Below are 25,263 nucleotides of genomic sequence, written 5' to 3'. Positions count from 1 at the left end.
AGTAAATCACAAAAATTAAAATGGATAAAAGAAGCCCTATTAAGACTTCACCTCGTTGCAGTATGAAACATCAACTTTGAGATTATCATCCCAGTTTAGATTAGCTTTATATGTTAATTTGTCAGCAGTTTGTTTTATAAAGGTGTTACAAACCACCTGGTTTCACAAGATTACAGGGGTGCCAAATGATGGGTGTTGAAGAAAGTAAAATTAAACATTTTAGCGACTTTTGCTACAAGGCATTTCTGCTCTACATGCTATTATTCAGTTTTTCAAATATAGTTTAGCATAGCATTAACTTTTTAAAATATAATAATTTACAGTGTCCATTAAGACACTCCAACTAAGGAGTTTCAGAAGATGTCTGCCAGAAGCAACTTTTCTAAAGACTTTGTTGAAAAGTGGAAATGAGTTCTATTTTATTTTAATTTAATTTTCTTGAGAGACTACTCATTATGTGGGTTTTTTATTGCTTTGTACCCAATCAGAATTAACATTGCTTAAATATTTATTTGTGATAAGTCCTATTATCCATCCATCCATCCATCCATTTTCTTACACACTTGTCCCTGGTGGGGTCGGGAGGAGTTCTGGTGTCTATCTCCAGCAAACGTTTCGGGCAAGAGGCGGGGTTCACCCTGGACAGGTCGCCAGTCTGTCGCAGATTTTGTATTATCGTTCATCATTATTTGTTGTTATTTCTAATTATTCTTCATTTATCAGTATATTACGTTTTCCTAACAGTGCAGCCCTGGGCCAAATCTATTTGTAAGGATTTGAGATTTACTTCTGTTCGTAGGACAAGCATTTCAAATTAAACATCTTCAAATCTCAGCATGGAATTTCCTCAGGTCCAGACAGATTCGAACAGATCTTCTTTGCAGTCATTGGCTCATTGAAGCTCAGTTTCAAACTCAGACGCCCTATTATCTTTTCCCATCTCTCACATCCTTCTGTCTCCTTCATGTTTACTTTGCTCTGCTTTTGTCTTTCCTCTGCCTCATCCTCTCCAATCATTCTCCCTGGCAACAGCCTCCACCACTCCCTCCATTCTCACACTGCTCAGGGTGACAGATGTTTAGTTGGCTGGCCTGTCATAATAACTGTGGAGCTGTGTGTCTTGAGTGGTGGATTTTCTTTGAGCACTTCCTTGCCAGGACAGGACAAGAGTCTGGAGTTACAGCTGAAGGAGAGAAAGATGGGGATAGGAGAGGAGAGGAGCAAGGAGGACAAACCTTACCATTGTGTTTGGTTGACTCAATTTTTTTTCTACATAAGGCCTCACAACATACTTTTTTTTTTTGTCTTTGTGTAAAAATAATGAGCATTCACCTCAGGCAAACAGAAGCGTAATGACCATTTGCTTGCAAAATTATGTAAGAAATTCAGTGAAAACGTTTTCAACTTAAGATTGAAGAAGATTTACATATTCCTCTACTGGTGCTGTTTAATATCACTAAAGGATTAAAGAAATCTGGAGCACCTTTAGCTTTTGAAGGCCAAGGATGAAAGGCCTAAGTTGGACATCTGTGATCTCTGATCCCTCTGAAGGCTTTGCATCAAGAACTGTAATTCATCAGGAGGTGATATGAGCATGTGGACGTGGGATTACTTTGGAAAAGCTTCTCTTGTCAGATAATACAATTGAAATACATCAAATATTCTTGAAATAAATATAGTCGTCTACATTTCCTCTCTCTAAAAGGAGTGTGTCAACTTCATGGTGTCAGGGTATTTTGAGATGGACCATCAGAAATTAAACCGGTCCACTGTAATCAGTGTTTTCTTCCCACTTTTTTATCATTTGAAAAAAATCATAAAAAAGTGATTTTTTTATTTATTTTTATGATTGTCATAATATACAATCTTTTGATTTATTATCTGTTTAGAGACTGATCGTGGCTCTTTGAAAAACATCTTAACTTAGTCTGAAGATTTTAAGTCATTGGGTCTGATGTTGCCAGTCCAACATATGATGGCAGAAGAGTTTATACGCTCCAAAAGAGACTTATAGAGTCAATGCAGCGCCTTGCTCCACACTCTGAAGCACGTAGGTTTCTCCATGATCTACATATGATCTGCACCCTTTCGTAGGCAGCTTCACTGTTGTGTCTCCATTCCAGTCTTTTTGTCCAGGTGAATACTGAGACATTTAAACTCTTCCGCCACTTCTACTTCTTTTCTAATAGTGAAAATAGTGTTTGACCATTTATATTTTCTTTGAAATTTTTAACTATTTGTTTTGCTCACATTCAATATAAGACAAATGTTGTCACATCATGACACAAAGTGGTCCACCAGCTCTCTGTTCTCAGTTTCTTGTCCATCCCTGACACACCCAGCCACTGCAGAATCATCTGTCATCCATCTTGGTGACTTCTTTGGTCTTGTCTCTCTTCGGCCCTGTCTGCTGGGTTCTTTGGTCTTTGTGATTTTGTTAGGTTTTTAGTGTTCTTCAACAAAACTCTGAGGCTCTTAGAAAACAGCTACATCTACACAGTCATTAAAATATACACAACTATCCACTTAATTTTCTTTAAGGGTATCTGAATAATAAATGATAATTACAGATTTCTACCACACGTTCCTGACTTTTATTTCACTTTCTCATCACAACTGTGTTCTACTTTGTGATGTACTAGCCCCTAAAATCCTAATGAAATACAATAAACCTTGAGGTTGAAAGAGGAAAAACTGTGGAAACATAGACAGGTTTTACAGACATCTCTCTGTACAATATCATAAATATGAGTTCCTAGAAGCAGTGCCGACAAATTAAAGATGATGTGGGAATTTTCATAAAAGAACTTGTAAACATTGTTCATTTATTGATGTGCTGAAAAAGACCAAGCTTTGAATTTTTTTCAAAAATAGTAAGTCTTTCAATATACAACTTGTCATATCTACACTGCTTAGTTTTTATATCCACACTTCAGTATTATAAAATAGCTCTAAATGGGGTGTAAATATGAACACCTTCCAATTTTGTGGGACTTCATTTTTCATTTTGCTTTTATTACATGCAAAAAAATTACAAATAAACTGAAAAGAAGAAGAGCTTTGTTCAGGAGCGTATCTGCAGTTTCATGCAGGAGATGTACGTTTTCATGTGTCAAGAGGAATTTTCTTAAATCCTGGGGAAAAAATCTGCATTGCCTTTTGTCTCAGAATCACTGTGCTAAATAAACTGAGCAGAGCCGTTGAAAATGCTTGTTAGAATAGTTTTTAAAAAGTCACAAATGTTTTAGGATAGGGTTTCACTACAGAAATTATTTTCTACAATGAAGAGATGTTTAAAAGTGTGGACTTGTTGTAGAAAAGGATGGATGATTCATATTAGGGGATGAAGTGATGGGAGAGGTTGCACCGTTGGGAAGAGAGGTGGCGAGGGGGCCACAAACCCTTCAAGCCAGCGGGAGGCTGTCTCTGCAGAGATTTATTGCTACTCTGAAAGCTGAACCTTGTGGCTCACTGTCAGCCTCCCTCATCTTAAGGCACACACAGTTTCCCAGTAAAACTCATCTTTTATGGCTCATATGTTACCAAAGCAAGTCTGCAGGGATCATGGATAAAGATTCTTTTTCTTCAAAATGCTGTGATCTACATACTAGTAATCTTAGAAGTTTGTTTGTTGTCCCCTGTTGTGAGTAGAGATTTTTATTTTTATTTTTTTTGGCTTCTGCCGATTTCATAAGAGACCTTTATAAATGTCTTGAGACAGACAAGGGGGAGGACAGGCGGATGGGCCAGTTTCAGTGTACCAGACCTGCAATAAGCCTTATATCAACCTGGCTTTACTGTCTTATTGCACACTGAGGTTATCAGTTTACACTGAGCACCAAAGATCCAAGCACAGAGCAAACTGGAAGACTTGGAGGGCCCGACTGACGCTTTACAGAAATATTCCCTCTTCTGTGAATACATGTGATTGGATTACTGCATTTAGAGATGTCTTTAGGGTACTTAAATAGGTGGTTCATGTTTGCCATAAGAGATGTTTTCAGTCACTTCTAACGCTATGTGCATTTGCGGATTGTTTGCATTCTCTGAGTATTACAGCACAAAAGCTATTACTTAGTTTTGCAGCTTTGCTTCATGAATGTGTAGGGGGACTGCATACATCACAGACTGAGTGAAGGTGGGACTTTTCATAGTTAATGAAACTGAGGTTCAGCAGGGAAAAATGATGTTCACCACCTCACCTTTGCAGCAGTCAACAAACCCTGTGTGCTTCTGACAGACAGTTACATAAGGAAGATTTGGCAAAAGGTGGCCATGTCTTCTGAATCAGGAGAAAATCCACACAGATGTGTGAAGCAGCGGTGCAGATAGGTGGCCCATCCACCTGCTGATCCCAGAAGTTGCTTCTTATTGTTCTTCCTTTATTTATTGATACTAAAGTGCTGATCATATTGATTGGCACAAATGGTAATGTTGTTTAAAAGGTATCCAGAACAAAAACTTGAATGCAGCATCATTTTGCTCAGAACTTTAATAGAAACACAGAAGGATTTTTTTTGGTGTTGTGGTGTACTGCTCAAGTGTTTGGGAAGAATATTTAGGATTTGAGCAGCCAGAAGAAAAGATGGGGGTGTGTGTTATTGAAAAGAAACACAAAAGGCTTATTTTCTGAATCCCGTATAGACAAGTGAACTTGTCTTATGAAATATAACAGGTTTTTCCTCCTGGCCACCTCCAAGGGACATCCTGTTAATAAATATTAAAAAATTACTTTAAATTATTGGCTGTCAAAACGGGTACAAAACATCCTCCTGGCAGAAGTGAATCGTTGCAGTCAGAACGAAACCTCCTGAGGCAAACAGCTCAATTTATTCCCGAAAACTTCTGGTAGGAAACAACCAAACCTGCGTTGGTACGAGATGGAAAAATGAGCAGCTCCTGATCACACCATACTTTATTGTTTTTCAGTTTTAGGGACAGGGGCTTTGTGTTTCTTTATTAAAGTGCTTCTAGTGTAGAAATACAACAGAATTTTTAAATGGCCATTGACAAATCCCTGTCTTTTTTTGTCCACCAAAATATTTTAAAATTTTAAGTGCTTGAAAATGTACCCTAAACAAGAATATCAGGCTTGTTTATGGGGGAATAGACTATCATCCAGTCTAATGGCTGAGATAAATGAGCCTTTTTGCCAGATCTTGTTTACACCCAAGAGAAATAAAGTCAGTGTTAAGTGTACTACTAATTGTGTCACTATTTAATATTAAATGTAGTTTACTTTAAAGGCTGCATTTTATTGCAAAATGTTTCGATCCCTGCCTAAATTAAAACACAAAAGGAATCCCTTAAAGCTTTTACACATCTTTACCAGAGTGTGAATAAATGCAGCTGGGATTGTTAGTTTTTTTGCTTTTGTTTTTGTTTTTTTTTTACATCGAAATTTTTTAATAGCAATCCTAAATAATTAACAACCATGTGATTATAAGTGGCTGTATTCCAATGTGATCTACAGTCAGAAAGTGAACCACAGGCTGAAGCATTTAGAGCTGTCTCCTGGTAGCTGAGAAATAATGAGCGTTCATTATGGAGACATTGTTTTGGACAGCGTGACATGTTGCTACAGGCCCAAATGCAGCAGCCGCAGCATTAACAATCCATCGTCCAAGCTTCTTATCACCTTGACAACCCATAAAGCTGTCACTGAGGAGACAAAATGTTCTGGTATGTGACCAAAAGGTGTGTGCGAGTGTGTGGTGCGTCTTCACCTAAAATACAACCTTGAGCTCAGGCAGTGAGTAATGAGCTCAAAGTCTACTCCACTCCTCTAACAAAGCAATACAATTAAAAACATACACAAAATATTTTTAATAGGTCTCTGTTGGGAAACCGTGTGTTAAAGTCGTACAAGTCTGTTTCAATTTCAGGATGTAAAGCGGCTGACTGGTAAAATGGACTAAAGAGGTTCAACAATTACACCAAAGTGTCCTTACATTTGAGCTTTTCTGCTGTATTTCTTCATGCTCAATAAATAATAAAATTTCATTTAAATCTTTAATCTGAATCAGATTGAAGCCCCAATCTTTTCTTCTCTGCCTGTTTGCTTTAAAGTCCTTCGAAACTTTACAATCAACACTGTGAATGAGATAATGTAGAAAGCTTACAAAGAACTCCATGTGAAGTTCATGTTGCTGAAGGTTTTCTTGGTGAACAGCTTCTGAAACACTTTGGACCTTGAAATATATCACATGTTTCCATTAGCCTGTCACTGGTGAGACAGGAAGAATCTGTGAATGGAGTGTTTTGCAATTTGGAGAGAATACTAAAAAAAATTGCTTGATGACTGGCTTTTCTATATTAGAGTGCATCTCGTGGTTTTGGGTTTATGCATACCTCGAATTAGACCAGTTGGTAGGAATTGAGCAAAAAAGATGAAAAATAAGGAGCATTCAGTCAGTGAGCAAAAAAGAAATTGTTTGCCAAAGTAAGTGGCCGTGTTGCATGCAGTCAATTGATAGCTCAACTAATGCAAGTGCAAAAGTGGTGCAGACCACCTTATTCAAATAGAGGGTGTCGAAGAGCGAAGTGGGCATAAAGGAAAGATGAAGTTGAAAGTCATTATGCTGGGCATATAGTAATAATAATTAAATTAATACATTTAATTTATCTAAGTATAAAGAGCAATCAAAATAAGAAATGCATTTGGTTTCACACCCTCACACCATTCTTCTCAAACTCTTACTTCCAATCTTCTGTGACAATTTGTCCATAGATTTCCCATCAGTGCATCTGTAGCTTAAATCTGCTGCTTAACTTTAGTTTTAGAAAAGTTTGTAACATTAGCTCATTGCTGGATCATTCTCAAGTGGAATTGGCGCCACACTTCTGTGGTGTTTTTCTTTATATTATTTTAGGCTGCACAAAACCCTTAAGTGTTCACATTTTATTTCAATTTCACCCCCTTCATTTCTTTCCTTTCTTTTTTAGAATTGGGATTTCAGGGTGACAATTCTGCCATGGAGTTACACTCACAGTAGTCAAAAGGCATTGTGTTGAAAATACCAAATAGGTCGATGACTTTATCAGCATCGGGAGTCAGAGGCAGCCCTCTTGTATGCAAATCATAGTGATGTCCACAACTTCTTACCAAAGGTCGCTGCTCAGGAGTAAAGTGTTGCTTGACCCAAATTATTATCGTCGTTCTCCGTCTCCTGTTATGCTGTTGTTACTCTGTCAAACAACCCTCTCTTCCAGCATAGTATTCAGCAGGCAACCAGACATTCTTGACATTTTGCAAAGGTTGAAAAGACAAAGAACCTTTGTCTCCTAATAAGGCCACACTCCATACCCCACCTGAATGAAAACACAGGGCAAGCAGGAACAGTGTGTGTGAGAAGGGTTACATGTAAGGTGAGAGTGTGTGTGAGACGGTTAGGGGGGTAAAGACTAGAGTCATTGCAAAGCAACAAATGGAAATAAAAGCTGTTCTTAAGAAAAGGAAATGAGGGTTTGTGTATGATTGAGAAAAGGTTTTAGGCTAAAAATCCTACCTAATATTTACTTTTATTTTTTCTTTTTTGCCATCAGTTTCTGACAGTGCTTTGCAGAAGTACCCTTAACTCTGAGCTGTTTTTGCATCCAAACATAATCTTTAGTCCTATTTACTTTGATTCTTCTAAATCAGTGCAACTATTGTGCATGCAGAAGCCACCTGAATAGGAAAGACCATTTGTGTCTAATTTAATAACAGCACAAATCCAATGTTTTTTTTAAGAGTCTCAGAGATTTGCACCTAGAATGAAGGCACCAATGTCCTTTTGTATTAGTAGTTTGACAGGATAAAGCCAAAGATAGAAGGGAAAGCCATGCATTAAACATTCCAAGTAAGAAATCAAACCTGGAACAAGAACTGTAGCCTCAACATGAGAGGTGTCTGCCACCCCATTCAGGAACCCAGTTGTGGACAGCTTGAAAAAGGATATTGTAAAACAATATGAAAAGCTTCATTCAACATGTGAAACTGGAAACAGGATGGCGCACCCACCTAAGCTGGCAGGTTTTGCAAGGAGAACTGTTATCAAAGAAGAAGCCAAGAAGCCCGCAATATGAAATGATGGAGGCATGATCACACTGTGGGCCTGTTTTGCTTCAGCAGGGACAGGGGACCTTGCCAAAGATGATGAGAAAGGTTACTAGAGATGCAGGAAGGTGGTTGGAGCCGATGGGAAAATAGATGAGACTAAACACAAGCTAATTCTTTACAATAACACCTAATAATCAGGCAGAAGTTTAAAAAAAATCAACCCATGCATACAAGTCTCCGTGTAGTAGCTAAGATTAAATAATTTCCACATACATAAATAGTTCATTCAAAGTCTACTTATAACTAAGAATCTGCCTCAGAAATGTATTGATTTTCAAATCGTTTTCCTCTAACCTTACTGACCTCGCACTATATTGAAAAGAGAGTATAGAAAAATGTGAGCCCCTCTGTTGCAAAGCTGGTTGATTCATGCCCCAAGTCTTGAGAAAAAAGCCATAAGTATTGATAAGTATTAATCCTAGGGGTTAAATACTAATGCATGCTGCACTTTTCAGATTCTTGTTTGTAAGAAAAAATATAAACGCTTGTATTATTTTCCTTTCACATGTCAATTATAGTGTTCTTTGTGTGGAAATCTCACATTAAATCCCTAATTAAATACACTCTGTCTTTCTGCTTGTAACCTGATAAAAAGTGTCTCTAAACACTTTTGCAAGGACTTGTATCTGGATTCTGTCAGTGATATGAGGCTAATGTGAGTTGTTGCAGTAAGAAACAAAGCAAAACAGCTTTGCTTCACCCCCCAGTCACCACATCAAACTCGGATGAAGACGGAAAGCCTGAATGGAAACTCACAAGAGCCAAGGTCCTTCTGCTCTTCTCTCCTCTCCATCTCTCATCCATCAAACCCCTCGACGCTGCTTCTCACCTCCCTCAATCTCTCTTGTGCCTTATTGCTCCATGTTTTTTTTTTTTTTTTCTTGCTGGATTTCATGCTGTAAAACAGCTGAAGTAATAGAAAATAGTGCTTTTGCAAGTCTGGGCAAGGACATAGATGCAATGAAATGGGGATATTTGATGGTTTTACACGTTAGCCGATTGCTGTGTATGCGTTAGTTTAAGCGAGCTTCCAATTCTAATCAGTTTTGTTCTTATGCTATGCAGCATAATATGGTCTGAATGTTTTCAAGGTGCAAAGTTAAGAAGTCAAAAAACAGAACTATTTTATTTTGTTGCCCCTTTCACATTACATAAGTAAGAGGTAAAAATATATCAACCTGTTTCCTGAAGCAAATATGGCGGTTATGACACCAGGCTCCTTAAAGGCATCTTTAACTAGGAAAAAGCCAAGTTGTTGTGATGTAAACCTCCTTAAATGCCGATTTCTGTGCTAACAAGCAGAAGCAGCATTCAGTGTCTGTATATTATTTTTTCTCTTTGCCCCCACCTTCTATTTTTCTGCTTCTGTGCTGGTGTTCTTTCACTCGCTGGAATGTGGGCAGATATGGGATAATAGTCAGACTTTCAAATTAATTCTGCTCGCAACTCAGGAGCCAACGTTAACCACGTGTTTGTTGTTTTACCCATGAGCCCGTTGTCTTGGAAACGTTGCATAAGAGGGAGTGGGAAAGCAGGCTGCCCCTTGCTGATTGGGAGACAAGGTGGCGGATCTCTCTCTTCCTCTCCCCCTCCTTTCCCACCCGTCTTTCTCTTGAGGCTCTCTTTTTTTTTTTTTGATCCATTTGACGCTCACTTCAACTCAAGGTGTCAGAGCTCCTCTGGTCCCATAATGTTGCACTTTGAACCCCTCGCCCCCTCCAAATAAAGCTCCACGGTCAGTCGGTCCTGCTGCCCAGCTTCAGCTAAATTAAAGCTCATACTGCAACAGTGATTTATAGCCCAATCGGAAATGTTTGTTCACAGAGTGCTCACACACCCACACCTGCTAACACACCCACACAGCATCTCTTTGAGCTGCATTTTGAAGCCTTGAAGTCAACAATGATGGCGCTTTATTAAATCCACCTGTATTGCATGAATTGGCCGCCCATGGCCTTTGCATGAGCACAGGAATAGCAGGTAAAGGAACAATGACCCTGGCTCAGGAGACAAGACGCTTTATATTCTTAACTGGCTTTAGCTTACTGTCTGACTTGACGGGATTAAACTGGAGTTTAAAATGAAATAAGTTGAATTTATTACATAACATAAGTAGTTCGTTGTTGCAAAGGAAAAAGAAAAGATGCATATTTTTTTATATGTTTTTAAAATAAAAGTCTGAAAATTGTGTCATGCATATTAGTTTAATACTTGATTGAACCTGTATTAAGTGCAATTACAGTAAAAAGACTGTTAGGTTTTGCACATCAAGATTATAGATGTCTTTTTATGGATCTTCATGTATTTATCAATATCCATCTTGCTAATTTTCCAAAATGCTCAGTTTTGGTCTCATATAATCCAACACTGTTTTGCTGTGTGTCATACCTCTGTTATGGTAAACAGAAAACAACAATCTTCCACCAAAGATCCTTCCTTCTTGCCATTCTTCCAAAAAACCAAACAGTTGTTCTGTCTACAGCTTGTTCCACCTAAGCTGCAAATCTCTGCAGCGACTCCACAGTTATAATCTCTTGACTGCTATTTTTAAATCAAGCTCTCTTTAAAAGGTTTTTAACTTCATCATTTTAACTGCTGAAGTCCAAATGCACACATCTGAACTCTGTTTACTACTAAGGGACTAAAGACAACTCATTGCACTTGTTTTTTTTTACAGGTAATAAAGTAAAATGAGATTGAAATAAATCCACACTTTTAAGATTTTGATTTTGAAAATCTTCCGTCCACTTCACAACTATGCAAGTGTTGATCTATTACATAAGTACCAAAGATATACGATGAAGTTTATGGTTGGATTTGTCTAAATATACAAAATGGCAAGGAACATAAAGGCCTTTCTTACATACTTTACCTGTAAGAAGACGAGTAAATGTAACCTCAGAGTGAGTTTCCTGTGTAATTAGCATTTTTCATGTATTTAGGTAGCCAAGGAAAGAGCAGAGTGGGCAGCCCCTGTGTGAAGGAGCTGTCTTAATCCATGTGTTTAGCAAGCACCATCTGTTCCTTTTATTCAGATGGGAGTAGAAATATTTGGTTGATTAGGAGAGGATCTGTGAAGGATAGCCGCACCGTTACCAATGGTTACAAAGGACACACATGCTCGATTCCGTCAACTGGTGTCTTGGAGAGCAAACTTGGAGACAGACACAGACATCGCATATGTATCCCAGTTTGAACACGCAAGATGCAAAAGTGTTCAAAACAACTGAAGACTGCACAGAGAATGTGATTGTCACACAGGAAGATGGTTAAAGATATAGCATGTTTTTTATTACTATCAGTGTTATTTAGGTCAGGCGTTAAAACAAGGTCAACTTTTGACTTTTACTGCAAATGTAGATGCTTTCAAAAATGGGGTATTTTCCTCTAAGATGATTTGTGTCAAGTACTGTACTTCAAAATGTACACTCGAATAAACATGCCGGGCATTTTTTATTTGCTTAAAATGAGAATGTGCTTACTTAACAAAAATATATTTTGTTGAAATTTGCAATGTGATTTATACTTGTTTGTTTTACACATTCTTCTCTCAGTGTACTCAAAATGTTTTCTAAAAGATTTGCATCCAGCAGCTGAGATGGACATGAAATAAGTTGAATTTTGAGCCAAGTGAATAGTTTCTCCAGTTATTTGGCCTCATGTTTCTGTCTTGCTGAGAAACCCAGAATTGTATTTAAAATGCATTTGTATGTATAGATAGACAAATTCAATATAAGTACAGTATAAAAGTGTGTTTTGTTTTGTTTTTTGTGCTCCCTGTCATTAGGTGCAGACCTGGGTGGCCTCATGGACCTGGAGTCTCTGTACCGTGGCGTGCAGCAGAGCATCAACAACACACGGGCTTCGCGGGTGCGCCGACAGAGTCTGGACAGAGCCTACAACATCGAGGTGCTGCTGGGCGTCGATGACTCTGTGGTCCAGTTTCATGGGAAGGAGCATGTGCAAAAGTACCTGCTCACACTCATGAACATCGTAAGTGTCCTTGTCTCTGGGTTTCATTTGGATCACACGAAGGTTTCCAGATATCTGAACCCCACACCTGTTCTCCCGCCTTAGATTGAATTAAATTAAAATATTCTCCCATTTGAGTTGAAAAGAAAGTCACAGAGAGGTCAAAGAAACATAGACAGACACACGGCCACACACACACACACACACACACACACCATGAATGGGGATTCAATTCCCCTCCTACATGTGAAAGGATTACTTGCAATCAGCCACAGGTAATCCTTTCTTCTCTGTCTGAATATGATGAGATTTCATTTGCGTATGTGTGTGTGTCTGCAAGGTGCTCCGTCTGTGCTAAAGGGGCTTCCACATATCTTTTCATTAGGATTTGTGTCATATCATCATTCTCTGTGTGTGTGTGTGTGAGAGAGAGAGAGAGAGAGAGAGACAGAGACAGAGAAAGAGACAGACAGAGAGAGAAAGATGCAGAAACAGCAGGTAGTCTGCCCCGGGCCACAACAACACTTAGCACTCACACTCCCAGGTGTTGTCACAAGTGGGCGTGTGTGTGTGTGAGCTTGAGTGTCACACTCCCCACTCCACACTTTAATCTTTGCAAATTAAACCTGTGGTGAGAGTGGTGTTTCCATGCATCCATTTATGTGTGTGTTGTGCGAGTGCCGCTGTTTGCTTTTGCTTGTACTGCGACCCCACTGCGCCAGGAACCAGCCTCCGACTGTTAAGCAGGTGCAGGCGCAGAGCTGCAAATCCTACCACACCTCTTTGTCTCAGTTCAGCGCTTGGAAAAGAACAAGAGCTGCCGTTGCTCCCTACCTCCCCTTTTTAGATATTTGTTAGACAATATAGGCGAAGGGAATACGCAACCCTGTCGCAGCCCTGCTTTAATCTGCGGGGAAGAGATGGAGAGAAAGGGGGGGAAAAGGAGTATTTTAAACAGCGCATTTGGAATAAATTACTGACAGCCAGATAAACAGAAATAAATAAATAAGGGTTTCCTCCCACGCGTGGCATCTGGGCGACTTTCTTCTTGAAAGTTTGCTTTGCTCACTTCAGGATGGGTGTGCGATGTCTGACTCTCTCCCTCTCTCTGTCTTTCTCTCTCTCTCCCCGGCTGTCAGCAGCACTGCTTGGGTAGTTTTATGGCAACAAATCTGCATCAGTGTGAAAAAACTTTAGAAATATAATGCAAGAGGTAGGAAAGGTTTACAGGAGAATACTTTTGGTGAAAAGAACATTTTGGAAAATGACAAGCTATTGTGAAAGTGAAACAAAGTCCCTTAAACACAGTAGAACAATGGGTAATTTGCCTATTTTTTATGTCCCTTTATTTGCTTACTTTTGAAGCAAGTATATCTAATGTATTTACATTAAATCGCAAAATTTATAAAAGAGCATAATCATGAAAAAAGACATAAAAAAATGACAGAATTAGCTAAATCTGTGCATGAGGTGGTCATTTTATTTTGGTATGTGGTTAATATTTTTAGTTTCCAACATATTAAAGTTTACATTTGACCAATTTTAGTTACATAGAAGCATTTCACAAGGATATTTCAATATCAGCACAAAATCATTTATATTCTTACTGACATTTGCCAGTTTCCCTCATTATTAGCAATAATGTAGCAATACCTAGAAAATAATAGTTCTGCACAGTAAAAATGGTAGCAGAAAAAGATTTACTGCAACATTATTTATACACCATAGAACAAAAAACTAACCAAACCTGGGCAAAATTTTCATAAGTTAGCTTTTAAAATATAATCTGTTGGAAAGTCCTTTAAAATTACTTTTAAAAATCTTGTTTTTCTTGAAGTTATTTTCACCCTTTTCGTCTTGCATGTTTTCGTAATGCGATCATTTTCCAGATCTGCTTCTTTCAGCCTTGTATTTCCACCTGTGTGTTGAATGAACTCTGCAGAGACCCAAGAGCCAAGGTGGCTCATCTGTGTTTGTGTCTGTTGAAGGGCAGAAAATAATTGACATTACTGCTGTCTGCAGGACATCAAAGCACGCCTACAGAAAACCATTGAGTCCTGTCTGCAAAGTTCAGCAGGAGTGTCAAAATCTGTGTGTGCGTGTGTTGGCGTGCGTGTGTGTGGGTGTGTTTATTTGCATCTGCATGGTAGACTAAATGTGTCTTTGTTTGTATTCTGTGCTTCCCACTAATTTCCCATGTGTTTTCTTCTCTTTTTTTTCCCCCTGCTGTATTAATAGGCTCACAATTTCTCCAACCAAATGAAAATTTAAATAATCTTTGCAGTGACTGTATTTTGTTAAATCCCTATCTTGTCTTTAATCTGCTTTTTCTTGAAATCTGTTGCTGCTACCAATACGTGGCAGTAATCCCCCAAGTTTACTGCAAGTTTTTTGCTTTATTTTTAAAGCAAAAATATATCCAGGGATTTATTTATATGGAAACTTTTGACCACTTTGAACCTAAAAATACTAGCAAGCCCTTTCAAGCTGGAAAAGCTCACAAAAAACCCTGCGAAATCTTACCGTATATTTTTGTCATATCTAGTACAAAAATCTTAGTGAAATAAGACAAAGCCAACGTACAGGTAACTTTTCAGCAAGCCATAAGACAAAAAGTTGCCAACAACTTTTTGTGTCAGTTGTTGGCAAACTGACACAAAAAAACAGCAAAATCCAGCAAATTAAACTCATTTTATTTCTAGGTTATTTGAGTGTGTGTTAAATTCAGAGGTCCAGCAAAAAAAAATATATATATAATTTCATTACGGTATTTACAAAATTATATCTTGTTTTATTTGAGGCAACCTGAGAGGTAGAAGTTAGTTGAATGAATGAGAAAATAATTCATCCTGTCCTCAACTGGAGCCTCTGCAAGTTTTTAGGTTTTTTGTTGAAGTCACTGAAATTAATCAGCATAAACCAGGAATTTGCCTGCTTAACATGAAACTGAGTAAAGCTAATATTGGGTCATTGCTGCAACAATAGAGTAGCAATTACAAATATTTCATAGCATTGTGCCTAATGGTGGTATGTATGGTGTCTGTATTTTCTGATGCTTATGCCACAGAATCATATCAATGTTTTCTAAAAATCATTGCCAATATAATTGAAAAGCTAATAAAAATGTCACATGTTAAAGCAAGGTGATGACAACCATTGACTTGATGGATCACACCTCTTAGATTTGACTTGATTTTTCTTGTAAATCACCCTGAGATCCCTTTTTGTAAATTATAAATATAAAATTTGATTTGAACTAAAGTTATTCTTGAACATTCACTTATGCAGGGTTGTTTCTGGAGGGTATGTTCTCAAATTAACACTGAATTTAGCGCAGTGTGCATTATTTAAAACAAAAATGGAAGTGAGTTACTGCGCTGAGTTCTGTAGGAACCATGTTTCTTGTGATGTGTGTTTATATGGCACTAGAATATTCCAGGGCTAAACAAAACAGTGATAAACTAAAGAACTTGAGGTAATCTGTCTGTCTACCTGTCTCTCACTCATTAGTAAGACCTTTAGAAGGGAGCCACAACGCCTTAATCACTTGCTCCACGTATATTAATAGTCACTGCTGAAAAGGGTGGTTTGTTTATCTGTGCATTTTTAATTTTGATGAGCCCTATTAGTAAACTGATCTGCATTTTGTCTGCCTCTGTTATGTGTGGTAATTATCATTTGTGTAAAGGTTGCAGGAGATCATCAAAATCATCCTGTTTTTTTTCCTTTACAAAACCTTCTGGAGCCAGTGAATAGACACAAAAATACATGAAGGAAGAAGGTAGAAAAGCGAGTGCACTACAGGTAAGAATAGACTTGTTAGCTTGTGACAGATACTTGGTTTAAAAGCCACCAAAATTTATGGGCTCAGCATAGTATTCCCAGTTGTGTTGACTAAAAGAGATAGAAAAGTCATGGCAAGCCTTATCTAATTTATGTGATACTTTTGCCAGGTTTTGTTCGATTCCTCCGTCCTGTCTCATCAGCAGCTGACAGTAATTTGTAAAACTAATTTTCCAAAATGACTGCATAAAATGTCTCGCACCTTCAGTGACAACAGTAAAAACAGTGACACCAAGTTTTAAAGCACTGTGTTAATAAACATATTTTTCCAAATTTTCCAAAATGTCAATGAAACTATTTCTACCTGTTAAACTGTTCACCATAAGTGGAAACAAAATTCATATCCAAATTAAAAAGTAAAAAAAAGCCCTGTTCAAGTATATAAGCAGGCATTGTATGGTGGGAAAGTCTTTTCTCTATTTTTATTTTTTCCAGATTAAAGTGTTCTGATTTACACCTGTGCTCTGGTGCCGGACATTTATGTTTAACTTTGCACACAAAAAACCCTATTGGTTAAATAAGATGTTGTACTTTCACTGTGCTCAGAATGTTTTCAAGTAGAAATTTATTTCTCAGACTTGAATCGATGCTACCCCGGTCAACTGGAAATCAACTGGCCCTAACTGGCTTAGCAGTTGTCAAGGAAACAGGCTGAATTAGGCATAACACAGACTGACCCACCCAGATGTCCACTTCTATCAAACAAACACGACATACAGACAGATGCTGTACGACTTCTTCACATATACTTTTAAGCTCCCAGGATGACAACGATGTGAGACAAAAGTTATAAAACCTGGCAGCGATACCAAGAGGGGCTGGACAAAACATGAACCACACGGACATGCAGGTTCTCTATCAATTCATTTTGAAGCTATTATAGGATACTAATTAACATAATTAAATAGGTATTTATTATGGCACAGTGGATATGTTTGCTGCAGAAAAACACATCTATGTTGAATTCAAAAGACTAAGAGAAGGAAAAGCAAAGATGTAGGACAGGGTTTCTTTTCTATTAATATCATGGCTCAAATTTGATGAATGAAAGTTGAAAGAAGGACCACATGATTTGTATTAGAAAACCTTCTTATTCAGAAAAAGAGAGAGCAAAACAACACACACGTGATCTGTCTGTTAAACTGTGTTGCATTTGCACATTAATCACATGATCAAAATGAGAGCCAAGGGTGTCTTTGTTAGGAAAATATAGCAATAATGGTTCTTTCCTAAGGTTTCTAATATGTGTAGACACAATTCTGTTTAATTTAAAATACTTCAAATGTGTAGAACAGTCAAAATATTGAAAGACATTCAGATTACCTGAATGAATATTGATTAGACTAATTGTATCCAAATCAAGTCAAATTTGATTTACTGAGCAAACAGTTGAATCTGGCCAAAGTGCTTCACAAATCAGGAGTTTGACTTGTTCAGTATTGTAATTTAAATAACTGCTACAAGGCAAAGCTTTTTTTAAAAAAATCTTTAAATAAACAAATGAGAAATTACTCAAATCTTCTGCACAGCACAAGGATTTAATTTTATTAAAACATCTCAAAAGTTGCAGTTGTGCCATCATAAACTAAGGAGTTCAATGTGTACAACGAGACATTTCATTTCAGGAGTAGATCTCAAGTGTACTGTGAAATGAATATTATTTACTCCTTAAGGAAATATAAGTAAATACTGAGCTCAATACTAAGTGTACATACAAAGAATGTATGACAGTGATGATAATGGCCCCCTAAACTGTAATCGCTTTAGGAGGACCAGGTCTAATGCTTCTGCAGTAGTAAAGTGGGTAAAAGCTGTAAAAGCATATGTAATGTTCTCTGCTACTTGTTTACAAGACCCAAACAACTATTATTCCATTTTTACTGCTTTACAGAGAGCTAACTTTGCTGCTGATGACACTTAAGAGTGCTTGTCCTTGCTGAGCTCCATTCCACATGGCAATCAAAACACAGAATAAAAACCTCACATAAACCCAAACAAGACACTTGATAAAATATTTATTCCAAGCTTTCACTATATCCATTTTATCCTGTCCTGACTCGGAGGAGGATGCAAAGCATCTTAACAGTCATTGTGTGAGAGGCAAGGTCCACTCTGAAGTTGTATATTGTATAAAAATTGTGGACTTTCAATACAGTGCATCTCTCAGCTGGGGACTTGAGTCAAGCCCCTGCTGGGTTAGATTATAACAACCAGAAAAGAAATACCCTCCCCAGCATTTTTAATCAGGTTGGCTACACTGACTCCATGCTACCAAAAATTCAACACTGCTTGCATCATCAGTTAAAGAGATAAGTAAGCATCAAATATCAGACTTTCAACCAGAACACAGGAATATGAATTCTGTTTGGCTTTCCTCGCTATTTCGGGTCATGTTTAAATTGGGTTTTCTTGTTTTGTCTATCTTTTTGCTTGCTTTTCCCATGTGTCTCAAAAAAAAATAAAAAATCGTGCTCCCTGAAATTGTATTTTAAGCAATCTTGTTTTTCTAAAGATTTCCAGCCAACCCAAAACAGAAAAGCAGAAGTCCCGGAAGACGGAAAAGATTTGAAGCAGTCAGAAGAGATGATTCTTTAAACAGCTGCAAAGTAACTTTGAGTGCTAGCTGCAGGACCAGGGGTGGGCAAGATCTGTTCAGAGATGCTTACGGCTGCAGATATTGCTGGAAAGTTGTTGATATCCCTCTTCAGTGTTAGATGGAAGACAGAGACAACAACACCTGTAGAGAGACAAACCAGGTTTGGTGGTCCCAATTTTTTAGTAAGGGAACCTGAGAGTGTGTAACAGATATTGAGGTATCGCTGTTGTCAGACTGCCTGTGAAAGCTCCAACAGGACACTCCAACTGATCGTTGAAGCTTGAGATTAGGAGGATCAGTTGACCAAATTTTTTACTCTGAAATTAACCAATTGCTACATGGAAGTTTGTTTTCCTGGCCCAAATAGGTGTTGTAGATTTGGAGAAGGTTTTCAACCATATCTCTTGAGACGTTTTCTAGGTGGATGGCTAACCCAAAGTTATAGTTGTGTCATCATTTTCAAAAAGTCCGAATACACAAATTCGGATACACAAATTGGGACTTTGTCTGCAGTACCGTGGGTCTGGTTTTGAACTGGTAATAGGAAAAGTTTAAGCTCCATGTACCTGTGGACATTCATATGGGCCTGCTTTCCCCCAAAACCCATACGGTGAGCCATTCTATAAGTTTGTTTAGGATGCATTTTTTCTTTTTTATTTTCATGTGAAAGAGATCTTGATAGATTCAGATATACTTTTAGGAGTTTTAGCTGTGATTGCAAGAATGTGACTCACTTTGTTACAGTTCAGTTATTTTGGAGTTCAAACATGATAAACTGATATGATTAAGTAAATTATTTTTCGCTTAGTTATTAACAAATAGCTTGAAATGTTATTGTGTAATTTTCAATAGGAGGTTTGGAGCTTGGTATTTACTTTTATAAATGAAAAGGGTGAAAATCTAGCCTTTTTTTCCTATCATCTTCTTTCAATGATAATCGTTTCTCTGCTACATCAGGATATAGTTACTTTCTAAGAACTCATTCCTTTTCAAGCTCTTCTCTGCATGTTTTCCCCTCTGCGTTCAGCTCCTTTCCTCTGTTCCTTTGCCTCTCGGTCTACGGTCGAAGCATTCCACAGCTTCCCCTTAGCTTCCACTCATACCTGTCTCTTGCTCCATGTCTCTGCAGTGTTTCCTTCTTATCGCTGCACTTCTCTGTGGGCAGAGTTTGTGTGCGCGTATGCATGTGTGTGTCTCTGCAGCATGTCCATCAGCCATCTCATTATGGCTGTCTGTTTTTACATCCCTTTGCCTCATTAAGCACCAAACACAGCCACTGAGGACAGCAGGCCTTGACTTTAGTGCCAATTTTCCCTCTCTCTCTCTTTGGCTTTGTGTCTCTGTGTGTCAGAGTGTGTGTGCCAGAAGAGTGCTCTCTTCATCTCCCTTGTTACATATTACCTTGTTTCCTTGCATTAGGAACTTTCCATCCTTTTTGCATCTTCTTCATCTTCTCTTCATCTTTGCTCATTGGAGCCCAAATTTCCTTACAATCTCCTAATTGTTTCTTGTTCCCTTCTCTTCCATATTTGTTAGTCCTAAATAATGTATTTCTTGGAGTGGGGGTATTTATTACCTCCTATATGTGTGTTCTTTGAAAAAAAGAACACAACAACATTGAAACAGGCCACTAACTGACTTATTTTAATTAAAAATTAATTTAAACTTCTTGGCCAGTTGAGCAGTTTTGAATCAAAAGTCTTCTGGAAAGGCTGTTTTGGATGATCCAGGCTGTCCTTCAGTACACAAGAGGACATTTTTTTTTAATGTTGCAACTAGAAACTAGAAACTTCATAACACTGTTGCCAACTCCTCAGCAAGAAATGTAGCTATTGGCTAAAAAGTCATTACAAGTCAATCACCAGATAATGTCATTGTTTAATTTTCATGTTTGGTTGTGAGTGATCTGGGGAGTGAAATATGCCCTCATACTGTATGTGGGGGCATTAATCTACCAGAGCCTGGACACTTTCTGTACATGTGAGGCAATTGCTCAATGACCACTATTTTTTAATATATTTTGTTATTAAAGGCATCCTTACTTTTCACCTGATTTTAATAGCAGCATATTAACCTAAAGGTTCTAAAATTGACTATATTTATAAATAAAGATATTTAAGAGGTAATTTAGAAGACCATAAAGTCATAAACGTAGTGACATAATATTTTTCAGTCTGGTTAAACTAATTTACAAATGTGAAGCTGAACTTAGATATGACTAAAAGTGGAAAATTTCATCCATGTGTATTGATTTTTATGAAAATGCAAAGAAAAGTTAAAATGTATTCTTAACCAAACATCCATCCATCCATCCATTTTCTTTACACCCTTCTTCCCTAATGGGGTCAGGAGGGTTGCTGGTGCCTATCTCCAGCTGCGTCCCGGGCGAGAGGCGGGGTTCACCCTGGACAGGTCGCCAGTCTGTCGCAGGGCAACACAAAGACATACAAGACAAACAACACACTCACACACACACTCACACCTAGGGAGAATTTAGAGAAACCAATTAACCTGACAGTCATGTTTTTGGACTGTGGGAGGAAGCCGGAGAACCCGGAGAGAACCCACCATGCACAGGGAGAACATGCAAACTCCATGCAGAAAGACCCCGGGCCGGGAATCGAACCCAGGACCTTCTTGCTGCAAGGCAACAGCTCTACCAACTGCGCCACTGTGCAGCCCAAAACAAACAATTGTTCTTATAATGGCACCTCAAACACAAACCACATCAAACACTTTTTTGTTTATTTTGTTATTATGAATGTATAAACCTCGGTTTATGTAGATGTGTCACACTTAACTTTAAGCTTAGAAAAATGTGATCCTATGGGGTCCACTCTTCTCCAGGTTGTTGATGTTTCAATGTTTTAGATTTTACAGTCTTGGTGAAAGTCATGAGGGTTGGTATTATGTTTGTTGAACCATTTCTCTATTGTTTTGACCAGATGTTATGCATCATTTCCCTGCTTAAAGACCCACTGATGACCAATTTTCAGTTTTCTGTCAGATGTCACAGTGTTATATTAAAAATGTCCTGGTATCCTAATGTCATGAATTCTAACAAGGTCTCCCAAATCCGTTGGCAGAAAAGTTGGCCTGCAGCATGCCTAACAGTGGCCATGCTGTGCTTTTCCATTTTAGTCTTTTGTTTTTATACCTAACCATGCTAGAGGATTGTGTTGCTGCAAAGCTCAATCTTAGATTCATCTGAACAACAGTGTGAATCCAGTTAGTCTTATACAACTTCAGGACAGAAAATGCTTTTCCAACGTTTTATCTACTTGTGCATCTCATTTAATAGCTTTTACCTTTTCTGTTTGCTTTTGTGGTTCCAGGTGAACGAAATCTACCATGACGATTCTTTGGGAGCAAAAATCAATGTGGTGCTGGTGCGGATAATCATGCTGGGCTATGGGAAGGTGAGACCTGACAGGACTCGAAGTCCTGCGGAGAAAACAACTGAACCGCAGTTCCTGAAGCACTTACGCTTCAGAACAACAGGATTTGGGCTCACCCTGTTTGTCTTTTTGTTTCTATGTCAGCACTATCCATGACATAAGGATTTTGCTACTCTACCTTTAAGTACCTAAAGCAAACTTATAAACAAATATACAGCACACACATCCAGTCATCAGGACACACACACAGACTGATGCCCAGAGCTTGTTATTCCAGTGGACTGAGCAAAAGAGGAACTAAAAGCATGCAGCATCTCAGGGGAGTTTTTCCAAGTCGCACGCCTTCACAGTTCACCACCAAAGCACACAGAAACTCTGGCCGTTATGCAATCACTGTTCTTCCTAGCAGGTTTCTGCACAGAATCATATCCAGTCTAGACAAAGGTAAGTAATCAATGACAGCTCTCCTTCATTCATAAAGAGTAAAGGCAATAGGGGCAGCATCCCTTTCTTCCTCACTGTAACTTTATCTGCATGCCTGTGCTGAGAAGCATGGCAGGATGCTGAATGGCAGGAATGATGGGATTTCCCACTGAATAGCACATATGATTTTATTGGTGGATGGGTGTTCTCCAATGTTCTTCGACTGTTCCTGCCCGTACAGCCCCAATAGAAATCAGGAACAACATCATGCACACACATACACGCACACATACACCCCCACACACAGGCTACAATGCATTGGTCATTCAGGGCCAGCCCCTGTGCAGCTTCACCCAAAGCTTTGGCTGTCCATCATTCCCAATTACCACAGCAACAGAGCTGCACCCAGACAGCCTGCAGATTGACTATGTGACCCTGAATGCAGCCACACTCATACACCCACACTTTACTCACACACAGTCACTGCGCTACATTTACACCCTCTGCAGAAACACATTTTTGGGATCATGGAAAAAAATGCACTCAAACACACGTAAGCAACTTGGAAATGGTGCACACGTACAGGCTACACCGTCTAAATGAGGACTGAGCCGAGTGCATACTTAGCACTCCATGAAGTGTGCAGAGGCAGGCCATATGTCTCGCTCATGTTGCATTCCTTTTGTGAACCAACTGCACCTTAGGTATGTCTTCAAACACTGAGCAAAAAAAGAGACAATGCAAGCGATATGAAGAGAAACCTTGATAACAGACAGTTAAGTGAAAATCATACAGGGAACATATTAGATAAGGAAATATAGCTCTAAAGGAGTCTGGTTAGAGGTTTTGTTTAATCATAAACAGATATTTTGTAAAACTCATTAACAGAGTTCTTCTTTTGAGCATCTCTTTGAGACTGTGTGTTTCTCTGTGTGATGATGTGGGAGAAATGCTCCAGCCGTTTGTGAGATCTTCTAAGATCAAGAATTTTTTTTTTTAAAGTACACAGTGACACTGCCCCCTACAGGGTGAAATAAATTGTTGTACATATACAAACTAAAATAGGGATGTCCTTGTTTTTAAATAATCCTTGCACTTTGTTCGTGTTGCTCTGTGTTTCAGTCCATGAGCCTGATTGAACTTGGGAATCCATCTCAGAGTCTGGAGAACGTGTGTCGCTGGGCCTTTCTGCAGCAGAAGCAAGACACGGGGGACGCCGAGTATCATGATCATGCCATTTTCCTGACACGCCAAGAATTTGGGCCCACGGGCATGCAGGGTATTAAAGGACACGATGAACACATTCAATGCTGTTGTGCATTGTATTCTTGCTGCATGCTCATATTTTTAAAAAGATTGTAGACACATAGAGAAGTGCACACCTCCTTCCTTTGCCTCATATAATTTGCAAGGTGCACTGTGGCTTTAGTGGTTGATGGTTTTCTGTGCAGAAGAGCATAAGCTAACAGCCAGGCCCAGGGGAGAGGCCTCTAAAGCCAGTGGCCTAGCTAGCCAGAAGCCCTTCAGCTGCCCTTGGGCGCAGCCTTCAGCAGCAGAAAATCAATATACAGAGAAGAGGCAGCCACAGCTCCACAATTAAAGAGAGTGCAGGACACACACAGGAAGCTGAAGACTGGCATTTACAAAGAGAGAAGCCAACATTTTGGAATTAAGATTAGACACATGAACGGAAATGTTTGTGGCTTGCACTTCGACAGTGCCTTTTTCTGAACTTTACATCCAAAATGTGATACCCCTAAAATAAAATTCTGGCAAACCAAACAGCTAAAAGAGTAAGAGTCCTAAATAGAGTCTTTATGTGTGTAAAGTAATCTTAAAATGAATAGAACTGCTCTGTTATTAATAAAGCAAAATTGAAACAGATATATGTTTTTGATTTGATAAAGGAAGTCTACTTGACCAAATAAAAAAAACCAAACATATTTATTCATAGGATGCACACCTAAATGAGGATCAAACATAGCTAATATAGCCTTTTATCATTTTGTCTATGATTATGTTTCAGCACTACTGCAGCAGTTAGTCAGTAAATCTCAAACATTACTTCTCTCCCCCTGGCTGTTCAGGTTATGCTCCAGTGACGGGGATGTGCCATCCGGTGAGGAGCTGCACCTTGAACCATGAGGATGGTTTCTCTTCTGCCTTTGTGGTGGCCCATGAAACCGGGCACGTGTAAGTGTTACCTGTAGCAAAGTAGACCAGAGAGCAAAGCAGTCTCTTACTATTTCATCACATTTCTGTTCAAGTGATCGGTATGCAATGACTGAATCCTCCCTCTCTTGTTCCTTGATCTACTTCTCCCACACATTCCGGCTCTGTCTCTACTGCTCTTTGTCCTCTCCACCGCCACTCTTCTGTTTCTTCTCTTCATCCATAGGCTTGGGATGGAGCACGATGGCCAGGGAAACCGCTGTGGGGACGAGGTCCCCATGGGCAGCATCATGGCTCCTCTGGTCCAAGCTGCCTTCCACCGCTTTCAGTGGTCCAGATGTAGCATGCAGGAGCTGGGACGCTACCTTCAGTGAGACATGAACACTAGAACTTATCAGTACATGCAGGAGTCTTTACCATGTAATGTATTTAATGGTCAGCTCTGATCTCAGTGTTGTTGCTTTTTACATGCAGCTGCTATAAGATTTGACATGCGCAATCATCATTGTTGTTAATAATCTCCACATATCCAGCTCAAACAGACACATGTCCTAGTTGGATACAGTTTTTAAATCAGATAAGTTAGCGAATCTGAGGAAAATATTCAGTTTGACAAACTTATTTTTTAGTATATTCCATAACAATAAAAATGTAAAAAAATATTAGCTCTACTTGTACATTTATACCAGAGGTACCAGAAAATGTAGAAACATTTCAGGCAAGGAAAGAAAATGAAAGATTTTTCACTTCCTCTTCAG

General features: G+C 38.7%; 1 protein-coding gene across 3 annotated transcripts in view; it reads left to right on the top strand.

The window, feature by feature from the left end:
• Nucleotides 1–25,263, top strand: part of LOC122837360 (A disintegrin and metalloproteinase with thrombospondin motifs 2-like) — a 120,812-nt gene that overhangs the window by 75,513 nt on the left and 20,036 nt on the right. For all 3 annotated transcript variants that reach the window (XM_044127672.1, XM_044127673.1, XM_044127674.1), the window contains exons 4-8: nt 11,889–12,094; nt 21,848–21,931; nt 23,456–23,612; nt 24,421–24,526; nt 24,732–24,875. In XM_044127672.1, coding sequence (XP_043983607.1) covers nt 11,889–12,094; nt 21,848–21,931; nt 23,456–23,612; nt 24,421–24,526; nt 24,732–24,875 — 697 coding nt within the window. The remainder of the gene's footprint in view (nt 1–11,888; nt 12,095–21,847; nt 21,932–23,455; nt 23,613–24,420; nt 24,527–24,731; nt 24,876–25,263) is intronic.

Source organism: Gambusia affinis, linkage group LG09, assembly GCF_019740435.1.
Source record: "Gambusia affinis linkage group LG09, SWU_Gaff_1.0, whole genome shotgun sequence".
Lineage (NCBI taxonomy): Eukaryota > Metazoa > Chordata > Actinopteri > Cyprinodontiformes > Poeciliidae > Gambusia > Gambusia affinis.
This window is presented reverse-complemented; position numbering and strand designations above follow the sequence as displayed.